General features: G+C 42.5%; 2 protein-coding genes across 8 annotated transcripts in view; one reads left to right on the top strand and one right to left on the bottom strand.

Annotated features, from left to right (window-relative positions):
• Window positions 1-10,247, top strand: part of wdr95 (WD40 repeat domain 95) — a 136,070-nt gene extending 125,823 nt beyond the window's left edge. For all 6 annotated transcript variants that reach the window (XM_072262947.1, XM_072262948.1, XM_072262945.1 and 3 more), the window contains one exon: window positions 5,568-10,247. In XM_072262947.1, coding sequence (XP_072119048.1) covers window positions 5,568-5,760 — 193 coding nt within the window. In that variant the 3' untranslated portion in view covers window positions 5,761-10,247. The remainder of the gene's footprint in view (window positions 1-5,567) is intronic.
• A 1,968-nt stretch (window positions 10,248-12,215) lies between these two features.
• hsph1 (heat shock 105/110 protein 1) overlaps window positions 12,216-12,941 on the bottom strand; it is a 57,065-nt gene continuing 56,339 nt past the window's right edge. For both annotated transcript variants that reach the window (XM_072262952.1, XM_072262953.1), the window contains one exon: window positions 12,216-12,860. In XM_072262952.1, the coding sequence (XP_072119053.1) occupies window positions 12,663-12,860 (198 nt within the window). In that variant the 3' untranslated portion in view covers window positions 12,216-12,662. The remainder of the gene's footprint in view (window positions 12,861-12,941) is intronic.

Genomic DNA, 12,941 nt, shown 5'->3' with positions numbered 1-12,941 from the left:
TATCTATTATTTTGTCTGCTCCTGGTGCACGGTCTGGGGATTCTCTATATTTTGTCTGCTCCTGGTGCACGGTCTGGGGTTTTTTTATATTTTGTCTGCTCCTGGTGCACGGTCTGGGGGTTTTCTATATTTTGTCTGCTCCTGGTGCACGGTCTGGGTTTATCTATATTTTGCCTGCTCCTGGTGCACGGTCTGGGGGTTCTCTATATTTTGTCTGCTCCTGCTGTACGGTCTGGGGGTTTTCTATATTTTGTCTGCTCCTAGTGCACAGTCTGGGGGGTTCTCTATATTTTGTCTGCTCCTGCTGTACGGTCTGGGGGTTTTCTATATTTTGTCTGCTCCTGGTGCACGGTCTGGGGGTTCTCTATATTTTGTCTGCTCCTGGTGCACTGTCTGGGGGTTCTCTATATTTTGTCTGCTCCTGGTGCACTGTCTGGGTTTATCTATTATTTTGTCTGCTCCTGGTGCACGGTCTGGGGGTTCTCTATATTTTGTCTGCTCCTGGTGCACGGTCTGGGGGTTCTCTATATTTTGTCTGCTCCTGGTGCACTGTCTGGGGGTTCTCTATATTTTGTCCGCTCCTGGTGCACTGTCTGGGTTTATCTATTATTTTGTCTGCTCCTGGTGCACGGTCTGGGGATTCTCTATATTTTGTCTGCTCCTGGTGCACGGTCTGGGGTTTTTTTATATTTTGTCTGCTCCTGGTGCACGGTCTGGGGGTTTTCTGTATTTTGTCTGCTCCTGGTGCACGGTCTGGGGGTTTTCTCTATTTTGTCTGCTCCTGGTGCACAGTCTGGGGGTTCTCTATATTTTGTCTGCTCCTGGTGCACCGTCTGGGGGTTCTCTATATTTTGCCTGCTCCTAGTGCACGGTCTCGGGGTTTTCTATATTTTGTCTGCTCCTAGTGCACTGTCTGGGGGTTTTCTAGATTTTGTCTGCTCCTGCTGTACAGTCTGGGGGTTTTATATATTTTGTCTGCTCCTAGTGCACGGTCTGGGGGTTTTCTATATTTTGTCTGCTCCTGGTGCACGGTCTGGGGGTTCTCTATATTTTGTCTGCTCCTGGTGCACGGTCTGGGGGTTTTCTATATTTTGTCTGCTCCTAGTGCACGGTCTCGGGGTTTTCTATATTTTGTCTGCTCCTAGTGCACTGTCTGGGGGTTTTCTATATTTTGTCTGCTCCTGGTGCACAGTCTGGGGGTTTTCTATATTTTGTCTGCTACTAGTGCACGGTCTGGGGGTTTTCTATATTTTGTCTGCTCCTGGTGCACGGTCTGGAGGTTTTCTAATTTTGTCTGCTCCTGGTGCACGGTCTGGGGGTTTTCTATATTTTGTCTGCTCCTGGTGCACGGTCTGGGTGTTCTCTATATTTTGTCTGCTCCTAGTGCACGGTTTGGGGGTTCTCTATATTTTACCTGCTCCTGGTGCACGGTCTGGGGGTTCTCTATATTTTGTCTGCTCCTGGTGCACGGTCTGCGGGTTCTCTATATTTTGTCTGCTCCTGCTGTACGGTCTGGGGGTTTTCTATATTTTGTCTGCTCCTGGTGCACGGTCTGGGGGTTCTCTATATCTTGTCTGCTCCTGGTGCACGGTCTGGGGTTTTTTTATATTTTGTCTGCTCCTGGTGCCCGGTCTGGGGGTTTTCTATATTTTGTCTGCTCCTGGTGCACGGTCTGGAGGTTTTCTAATTTTGTCTGCTCCTGGTGCACGGTCTGGGGGTTTTCTCTATTTTGTCTGCTCCTGGTGCACAGTCTGGGGGTTCTCTATATTTTGTCTGCTCCTGGTGCACGGTCTGGGGGTTCTCTATATTTTGCCTGCTCCTCGTGCACGGTCTGGGGGTTCTCTATATTTTGTCTGCTCCTGGTGCATGGTCTGGGGGTTCTCTATATTTTGTCTGCTCCTGGTGCACGGTCTGGGGGTTCTCTATATTTTGTCTGCTCCTGGTGCACGGTCTGCGGGTTTTCTATATTTTGTCTGCTCCTAGTGCACGGTCTGGGGGTTCTCTATATTTTGTCTGCTCCTGGTGCACGGTCTGGGGGTTTTCTATATTTTGTCTGCTCCTGGTGCACGGTCCGGGGGTTTTCTATATTTTGTCTGCTCCTAGTGCACGGCCTGGGGGTTCCCTATATTTTGTCTGCTCCTGGTGCACAGTCTGGGGGTCTTCTATATTTTGTCTGCTCCTAGTGCACAGTCTGGGGGGTTCTCTATATTTTGTCTGCTCCTGGTGCACGGTCTGGGGGTTCTCTATATTTTGTCTGCTCCTGCTGTACGGTCTGGGGGTTCTCTATATTTTGTCTGCTCCTGGTGCACGGTCTGGGGGTTTTCTATATTTTATCTGCTCCTGGTGCACAGTCTGGGGGTTTTCTATATTTTGTCCGCTCCTGGTGCACAGTCTGGGGGTTCTCTATATTTTGTCTGCTCCTAGTGCACGGTCTCGGGGTTTTCTATATTTTGTCTGCTCCTAGTGCACTCTCTGGGGGTTTTCTATATTTTGTCTGCTCCTGGTGCACAGTCTGGGGGTTCTCTATATTTTGTCTGCTCCTGCTGTACGGTCTGGGGGTTTTCTATATTTTGTCTGCTCCTGGTGCACGGTCTGGGGGTTCTCTATATTTTGTCTGCTCCTGGTGCACAGTCTGGGGGTCTTCTATATTTTGTCTGCTCCTAGTGCACGGTCTGGGGGTTCTCTATATTTTGTCTCCTCCTGGTGCACGGTCTGGGTGTTTTCTATAGTTTGTCTGCTCCTAGTGCATGTTCTGGGGTTCTCGATATTTTGAGCTGCCCCTAGTGCCAGGTGGAAAACGTGAATGATCACGACGCTGAGATTGGCAGAGGTCAGTAGCAATGTTGCACTTCTTCAAGGAAGCATTGAGCATGCAACATTTTCTTTTCCGTCTGGTGATCTCGCACGACAGGGGTGAGAGTACTATTTGGAAAGAATGGAGCCAACTCAGTCATAGGGCCTCAGTGCCTGAGGTAGGTATCCAGATCTCAGAAGTTCCTTAGTAGACCATTAGTTTAATGCCAGGTCAGAGGTCATGATATACGTATACTCTTTTCCTGAAATGGAAAAAAATGCTCTGCATTTACATTGAAGGTAGTAGTGGATTTTATCATCAGTGTTTGCCTTCGCTAAGAGCTGGGTCTTGAGGTAGGGAAACTAGTTTTCTTTTCCAACAGTATCAATTAACCTTTACCATCAGAGAATAATATAGTGCAGCAGAAGCAGATAAGTGCAAGACCTGTTCTAGGGTATGTAGAGTGCATAATGTATTCTCTCCAATGTTTCTATGAGTGAACAATATCTTGCCATTCTCCCTTCAAGTATCACAAACATATACACTATACCATTCACTGCTGATATCTGTAGACACGAGAAAATCTGCTGATGCTGGAAATTCAAGCCACACACACAAAATGCTGGTTGAACGCAGCAGGCCAGGCAGCATCTGTAGGAAGAGGTACAGTCGACGTTTTGGGCCGAGACCCTCCTTCAAGACTAACTGAAAGAAGAGACAGTAAGAGATTTGAAAGTGGGAGGGGGAGGGGGTGATCCGAAATGATGGGAGAAGACAGGAGGGGGAGGGATGGAGCCAAGAACTGGAAAGTTGATTGGCAAAAGGGATACAGAGCTGGAGAAAGGGGTGGGGTGGGGAGAGAAGAGATCGTGGGACGGAAGGCCTAGGGAGAAAGAAAGCGGGAGAGGAGCCCAGAGGAATATGGAGAAAAGGCAAGGAGTGATTATGAGAGGGAGAGAGAGAGAAAAAAAAGAAAGAGAAAAAAGGAAGGAAATAATTGATAAATAAATAAATAAGGGATGGTGTAAGAAGGGGAGGAGGGTCATTAACGGAAGTTAGAGAAATCATATTTGTAGATCTTGGTTTAGAATGTAGTCACCATATATTGAACAGTTTCCCAATAATTCTGAAGATTTGCTCCTCTCCCATGGGAAAGGTGGTGAGGAGAAGATACAACGTTGCAGCAAGGAAGATCGAGAAAAGAAAATGTTTGGAAAATGATGTAGCCCCGTTTGACACTGGGATTGATCCAGCTGTAGGTACAGCTAATATCATCTCCATGGCAATGTGAGAGTACCATTGACATATCATTTTATTTGTACAGATAAAGGTCCCATGAATCAGATCAGAACTGCCTTTGCTACTGCTTGCGCATCAATCACCAGTGTCTGTGCTGCATGCTGGTTGGGTTTTTGACATGTTTTTAGAGGGATTAAACCAGAGTGACAATAAAAAGGAGATGCTAAAATATCAAACGTAAACAGGAGGAATTCTGCAGATGCTGGAAATTCAAGTAACACACATCAAAGTTGCTGGTGAACGCAGCAGGCTGGGCAGCATCTCTAGGAAGAGGTACAGTCGACGTTTCAGGCCGAGACCCTTTGTCAGGACTAACTGAAGGAAGAGCTAGTAAGAGATTTGAAAGTGGGGGGGGGGGAGATCCGAAATGATAGGAGAAGACAGGAGGGGGAGGGATGTAGCCAAGAGCTGGACAGGTGATTGGCAAAAGGGATATGAGAGGATCATGGGACAGGAGGCCCGGGCCAGGGAAAAGTGGGGGGGGGGGGGGGAACCCAGAGGATGGGCAAGGGGTATAGTCCGAGGGACAGAGGGAGAAAAGGGAGAGCGAGAGAAAGAATGTGTGTACAAAAATAAATAACGGATGGGGTACAAGGGGGAGGTGGGGCATTAGCGGAAGTTAGAGAAGTCAATGTTCATGCCATAACGTTGGAGGCTACCCAGATGGAATATAAAGTGTTGTTCCTCCAACCTGAGTGTGGCTTCATCTTTACAGTAGAGGAGGCTGTGGATAGACATATCAGAATGGGAATGGGATGTGGAATTAAAATGTGTGGCCACTGGGCTCAGAATGGGAATGGGATGTGGAACATCAGAGTGGGAATGGGATGTGGAATCATCTCCCTGGGCCTCCTGTCCCATGATCCTCTCATATCCCTTTTGCCAATCACCTGTCCAGCTCTTGGCTCCATCCCTCCCCCTCCAATTCTTCCCCACCCATTGCTCCTCCCCTACTCCCCAATCCTCAGGTTCCACTACTACGCTACACCAGGGGCAATCTACAGTACACCTTCTCAAATTGCATGTTTTTGGGATGTGGGAGAACACTGGAAGAAACCCACGTAGTTACAGGGAAAATGTGACATTTTCCACAGAAACACAGAGACAACACTGGAAGTCTGGACTGATCCTGGGTCACATGGAACAATTAGAGAATCTCTTGGGCTGGGTTATATTATGCAACTTATACAATATAAAGTGATGATCTTAAAAGATTCATTAGCTTTGTAAAGTTGTGTAAGCTCTGGGATACACTGTTTGCTTTTAGTAACGTTATTCAATGAACCTGATACAGCTTCACTACACATTTTGTTGGGATTTTCTAGAGTGACACCTGTAGGCAGGTAGCGGTTGGAAAACACTAGAACAAAAAAATTGGATTTGTAGCACTCTAGGAATTTCTGATTTTCATCAGCTAGTGAACAAACGAAGAATGGTTTATTAGTAATGTTAATCTTTTCTTCCTTTTCTGTAGACTTCGACAAGAAAGATATAAGAGATTGAACAGGCCAATAAACCATGGAGGCCCCTCTGCATATCATACTCTAAATTATTTTGAAATTAGTACCCCAAATCCTTGTGAAAAACCTGACCTATCAACAGGAAGCACAGATCCATATGATATTTGCTTTAAAGAGAGTACCGTTGACCTCCAAGCCTGTGCATAAGAATTTGCCTGGAAGATGTTTGATTTCCCCTGCATTTAATTTACATTATTTAAAGCTAATATCGTTGCATTTAATTGTGTCTGTATGACTGAGAGTGTGATACAGACCAGATCTCACTGCTAATCGGTTGTCTCTTCATCATGTTCCCAATTCTTCTTGACCCCTGTCTCTTTTAAGCGCTTTTTTTTACCTCAACTCCTTTTCCTTCTCCTTTCCTGTCTCAAAATCAGGTTTATTATCACTGACAATATGCTGTGAAATGTGCTGTTTTGCAGCAGCAGTACAACTCATAAAAATGAACCATACTTTGCAATAAGAAATATAAAGCAAATAAATAAATAGTGCAAACAAAGAGCAAAATAGTGGGGTAGTGTTCATGGACTCTTCTGAAATCTGATGGCGGAGGGCAGTCTTCTGCCTTTGCTGGATATGCCCATTGCCACTGTGATAGGTTAGTGGGCAGAGGGGGTGGTGTGGCCCTATTTATAAGAAATAATATTAAATCATTAGAAAGGGATGACATAGAATCAGAAGGTGTCGAGTCGCTATGGGTTGAGTTAAGAAATGGCAAGGTAAAAGGACCCTAATGGCAGTTGTATACAGGCCTCCAAATAGCAGCCAGGATGTGGATTACAATTTACAGCAGGAGATAGAAAAGGCAGGTCAGAAGGCCAATGTCATGATAATCGTTGTGGATTTTAACATGAAAGTGGATTGAGAAAACCAGGCCAGTACTGGATCTGAAGAGAAAGAATTTGTAGAATGTCTAAGGGATGGCTTTTTAGAACAGCTTGTTGTTGAGCCCACTAGGGGATCAGCTGTGCTGGATTGGGTGTTGTGCAATGATCTGGAGGTGATAAGAGAGCCTAAGGTTAAGGAACCCTTAGGGAACAGTGATCACAATATGATCCAGTTCACTTTGAAATTTGAGAAGGAGAAACTAATTTCCGATGTGTCGGTATTTCAGTGGAATAAAGGAAATTACAATGGCATGAGAGGGGAATTGGCCAAAGTTGACTGGAAAGGGACACTAGCAGGAAGGACAGCAGAACAGCAATGGATGGAGTTTCTGCGACAAATGAGGGAATTGCAAGGCATATATTCCAAATAAGAAGAAATTTTGAAATGGAAGAAGGGCACTACCATTAACTGACAAGTGAAGTCAAAGCCAAAGTAAAAGCAAAATAGAGGGCATACAAGAAAGCCAAAGCTAGTGGGAAGATGAAGGATTAGGGAGCTTTTAAAAAGCTTGCAGAAGGAAATTAAGAAGGTCATTAGAAAGGAAAAGATGAATTATGAAAGGTCGCTTGCGACTAATATTAAAGAAGATACTAAATGCTTTTTTAAGTATATAAAGAGTAAAAGAGAGTTGAGGGTAGATATAGGACGAATAGAAAATGATGCTGGAGATATTGTAATGAGAGATGCAGAAACGGCAGAAGAACTCAATGGATATTTTGCATCAGTTTTCACAGCTGAAGACATCTGCAGTATACCAGACATTCAAAAGTGTCAGGAAAGTGAAGTTTGTGCAGTGAAAATTACAATTGAGAAGGTGTTCAGGAAGCTTAATGCTCTGAGGGTGGATAAATCTCCTGGACCTGATGGAATGCACCCTCGGGTTCTGAAGGAAGTAGCTGGAGCGATTGCGGAGGCATTAACAATGATCTTTCAAGAATCAATAGATTCTGGCATTGTACTGGATGACTGGAAAATTGCAAATGTTACTCCGCTATTTAAGAAGGGTGGGAGACAGCAGAAAGGAAACTATAGACCTGTTAGCCTGACATCAGTGGTTGGGAAGTTGTTGGAATTGATTTTTAGGCATGAGATTATGGAATACCTGGAGCCACATGACAAGTTAGGCCAAAGCCAGCAGTTTCCTGAAAGGAAAATCCTGCCTGACTAACCTACTGCAATTTTTTTTTGAGGAAATTACAAACAGGGTAGACAAAGGAGATGCAGTAGATGTGTATGTGGATTTTCAGAAGGCCTCTCACAACGTGCCGCACATGAAGCTGCTTAGCAAGATAAGAGCTCATGGAATTACAGGTAAGTTACTAGCGTGGGTGGAGCATTGGCTGGTCGGCAGAAAACAGATAGTGGGAATAAAGGGATCCTATTCTGTCTGGCTGCCGGTTACCAGTGGAGTTCCACAGGGGTTGGTGTTGGGACTGCTGCTTTTTATGATGCATATCAATGATTTGGACTATGGGATTAATGGATTTGTGGCTAAATTTGCCAATGATACAAAGATAGGTGGAGGAGCGGGTAGTGTTGAGGAAACAGAGAGCCTGCAGAGAGACTTAGATAGTTTAGGGGAATGGGCAAAGAAGTGGCAAATGAAACACAGTGTTGGAAATTGTATGGTCATGCACTTTTCTGGAAGAAATAAATGGACAGACTATTAATTAGATGGGGAGAGAATTCAAAATGCAGAGATACAAAGGGACTTGGGAGTCCTTGTGCAGGATACCCTAAAGGTTAACCTCCAGGTTGAATCGGTGGTGAAGACGGTGAATGCAATGTTGGCATTCATTTCTGGAGGTATAGAATATAAGAGCAGGGATGTGATGTTGAGGCTCTAAAAGGCACTCGTGAGACCACACGGGGTATTGTGTGCAGTTTTGGTCTCCTTATTATAGAAAGGATGTACTGACATTGGAGAGGGTTCAGAGAAGATTCATGAGAATGATTCCAGGAATGAAAGGGTTACTGTATGAGGAACATCTGGCAGCTCTTGGGCTGTATTCCCCGGAGTTCAGGAGAATGAGAGGGGATCTCATAAAAACACTCTGCATGTTGAAAGGCCTGAACAGATTAGATATGGCAAAGTTATTTCCCATGGTAGGGGATTCTAGGACAAGAGGGCATGACTTCAGGATTGAAGGACGTCCATTTAGAACAGAGATGTGGATAAATTACTTTAATCAGAGGGTGGTAAATCTGTGGAATTTGTTGCCCTGAATGGCTGTGGAGGCCAAGTCATTGGGTGTATTTAAGGCAGAGATAGATAGGTTCTTGATTAGCCAGGGCATCAAAGAGTATGGAGAGAAGGCAGGGAAGTGGGATGACTGGAAGAATTGGATCAGCCCATGATTGAATGGTGGAGCAGTCTCAATGGGCTGAATGGCCTACTTCTGCTCCTGTATCTTATGGTCTCATGAATATTTTGTTTTCCTTTGAACTTATCATTGGTATCTGTCATTATCTTACAGTCCCTTTCCTTTTCTCAAATAACATTCAATTGAAGTGCAACATGTTAGCCAGTTTAGCATCTTTTTTTAAAATTTCCCACCTTTACCTTCAATTCTATCATCTCCTATTCATGGAAGAGTCTCCATTCTCCATCTTTTATGTGTCAATCTCTAGAATGTTTTCTATTTTGCATATTCCAGATCATTCAAGCTGAACTTCTTGTCCCAGAACCCAATTTAAATTGTCAACTATCTAGGCCATGTTCGCATTAGCCTTCACTGGATCTTTGCTCCAAATAATTTTTCAAGGTGATGTATCCCTCAGCCATCATTATCACAATCATCAAAATAATATTAGTTAACATTACACTGGAGTTTGCTGTTGGCAAATTCCCACTACAGTACCTTTCTTTCAAAACTTTGTCATCAGTTGTGAAATTCCTGGAGCATCCTAAATGTCAAAGGCACTATATAAATACACATTTTTCTCTCTACAGATTTCCCAATCCTCCCTGTATCTGCAGTCTTCTTGAGCCTTTCTCAACTTTTTTTCAAATCTTCCTTTTGTTTTCTTCACATCTTTGCATTCTGTTGCCATCATAATTAGTGGCCGAGATTTCAACCATTACATTTCTAAACATGAGAACATAAGAATTAGGAGTAGGCCATCTGCTCCGTCAGGCCTGCACCACCATTCAACAAGGCCATGGACTCAGTTCCACCTGCCTGGCCTTTCCCCATAACCCTCAATTCCTCTACTGTGCACAAATTTATTTAACTGTGTCTTAAATATATTTAATGAGATAACCCCTACCTCATTATTTTATATGTTTCTATATGATCCCCCCCTCATTCTTCTGAATTCCAGTGAGTGTAATCACCTTGACTCAATTTCTCTTCAGAGGTTTAACCCTTCATCTCTGGTGTTAACCTGGTGAACCTCTGCACTGCAAAGCCACTATCTTTTCCCAAGTAAGGAGACCAGACCTGCATACAGTACTTCAGGTGCTGCCTCACCAGCAAAACCTCCCTGCTCTTAAATACAATTTCTCTGGTAATAAAGGCCAACATTCCACTTGCCTTCTTGTAACATGTTACACCTGATTCATGTACATGCACTCCCTAGTCCCTCAGTACAACACAATCTGCAGACTCTCCACATCTTCCGCACAATTTGCTTTTTCATTCAAGTTAGTGTCAACTATACGTGGTTCCCTTTTCCAAATTGTCAGTGACTCCTGTGGCACTCCATACACTACCAATTGCCAACCAGTGTAATATCCATTTATTCCAACTCTCTGTCTTCTACTGGTTCACCATAAGACCATGCTAATACATTACCCCTAACTCCCTGTATCCTTGTCTTATGGATAACTCAATTAGGTGGCACTTTATTGAATGTCTTCTGGAAATTCAAGTATATGCAACATACGCTTATTCCCCCTCTATTCGCTATGCTCATTATATCCTCAAAGAACTCGATTAAAGTTGTCAGCTTCCCTTCCTGAATGCTTGCTGTGTCAGCCTGATGGAAACACTTATAAATGGTTATCTTACTATTTCATCCTTCACAATAGCTTAAAGCACTTTCCTGACCACAGATGTTAAGCCATGAGCCCATAGTTCCCTAACTTTTGCCTACCTCCTTTTTTTACACGGGTGTGTGCTATTCACTGTCTTTCAATTTGCCGGGACTTGCCTCGAGTTTTTTAAGAAATGATCGCGTGCTTTACTATAACTTCCACTATTTCTTCAGAACCTTCGAATACATTCTCTCAGGACCAGCAGACTTATCTACCTTTAGGACCACTAGTTTGCTGAGCACCACCTTGTTAGCAATAGTGATTAGAGGTCCTAATCTCATGTCATTCTTAACATCTCTTTTTGGCATGTCAGACATGTCTTCACATGAAGACTGACATAAAATACTCATTCAATGCTTTGACTATTTCCATATAATTCAATATTAATTCTCCACTCTCATCTTCCAAGGGACCTGCGTTCACCTTTTCCTGCTTTAGATGATCATAAAAACTTTTAATATCTTTGTTTTTCTTATTGCTTGCTTAAAGTTTTGGATAGTCTCATTAAAATTTATTGTCTTTTCACCTTTCATCTTTTAGGTTTTTGTGTACTCTGTGTGTTTTAATATATGTATGTTTTCCTGTTTACTCAATGTTGACAGTTAAGAATTGCCACATAGATACCTTTTAACTTCTGCTGATGTTGCTATTGAAATAGTTTAGAGGCAAAACAGATACAAATATAGAAGAAGGGATTCTAGGATACTTGCTAGTTATTTTTCTATCAAACATTTATAATAGATGTTAATTGGTTAACTTTTACTGATAGTCTATTTTACCATATAGTTTTTCACTTTTCCAACAAAATAATCAAAAAGCCATTTAATTTAAATATATATATCTGTAAATTTCTTGTAGTACAATGATGTTAATTTCTAAGTGCTTTGGCCTTCCTGTATTTATTACGGTGCAATGTGTTAACAAATGAATGAATATACTTGAGATCTTCTGCAACAAGTCTTAGGTTATAATTGCTGCTTTGATAATATTTATTCCATCAGTTTAATGCACAATTCACCAAAGCCTATGCAGCTTCAGTGTTCTTAGGTGACAATTCAGATTTATTTATCATAAGTAAACCAAAACATACAGTGAAGTGATTTCTGCATTAAAAATCAGCACACCCAAGGATGTGCTGGGGGCAGCTCATAAGTATTGCCACACATTCCAGAGCCATCATTGTATCTCCACACCGTTTAACTCACCAAAAAAAAAACGAACAAGAGCAAAACAAGACATTTTCTCATCCTTCCCACCAATCCAGACATGCAGACCATCTCCAACCCCAGGATGAGCCATCTCTGGGCCTCCAGTCCCTGTCACTAGATTTTCATACTAACAGACATTGCATATTGGACTTCACCCCAGGACTCTGATCACAGGTTTGACCTTTGGGCCTAGACCACTGGACTCACTAATCAAGGGTTTGACCTTCGTACTTCTGACCCTGGTGATGTGGACCCTCATAACTCCTTTAGGCTTGTACATTCCAGCTTCTACTTCTACTGACTTTCGACTTTGGCCTCTTCCTGCTGTACAGTGACAAAACAGGAAAAAAAAATCTTGTAAAGAGAAATACCAGGAATTCCATAGGAGGTCCTGCAATATACCACACATTGTTTGATAGAAGCCCTAATGATAAATAAACCTGACTATCAACTGTTGTTGTGGTTGGGAGACCAGAAACATAGCATTCTATTTTGGAGAGGCAATTGTGCAGAAAAGGACTAGTTCTTCAGGTTGAATGTTTATTTATTGGTAGAAAGAGCATATCCAGTTTAATATATTCTTAGAATATGTCCCATGAGTCCCTACTACTGCACAAAATCTTTAAAAATAAACATTGCAAAGTTGCTGGAGAAATATTAGATGCTTCATGCAGAAATAAGCTCCATCAAAATAAGAATTACATCATGCCCTGTTGGTGACTTAACAGAAATTTACAATTCCACAGGAATCTTACATATAACACTTTACCAATACATAATTTTGTACTCTACATCCTCAGTGCCTAAATGAAAAATAGAAAAGTTGTTTTTCTTTTGAATAAATGAATGTGTCTGGACATTTAGAGACTTTAAAAGCAATAGAGGCAAAACAATGTCCTTTAAATCTTTATAGTTTAATCCAGGTCCATGGTTGTTGTGCATTCACCATTTTTGTGTGAGACTTCAGTATCATTGGTAACATTTTCATTCTCCATTGGCTCACCTCCATTTTGAGAATTGACTTTCATATTCATCGTTTGATTTACTTCTTTAGGATTCTCCACCTTTGGTTTAGGTTTATTTACTATTGGATTGCAGATGTTGTCCAGCTCCTATGATGAAAGATGAATGAAATTGCAAATTTCAAGTTATTTGGACATCAATTTTAAATTCATTACACATTATTATAAAAC

Source organism: Mobula birostris, chromosome 7 (genome assembly GCF_030028105.1).
Source record: "Mobula birostris isolate sMobBir1 chromosome 7, sMobBir1.hap1, whole genome shotgun sequence".
Classification (NCBI taxonomy): Eukaryota; Metazoa; Chordata; class Chondrichthyes; order Myliobatiformes; family Myliobatidae; genus Mobula; species Mobula birostris.
This window is presented reverse-complemented; position numbering and strand designations above follow the sequence as displayed.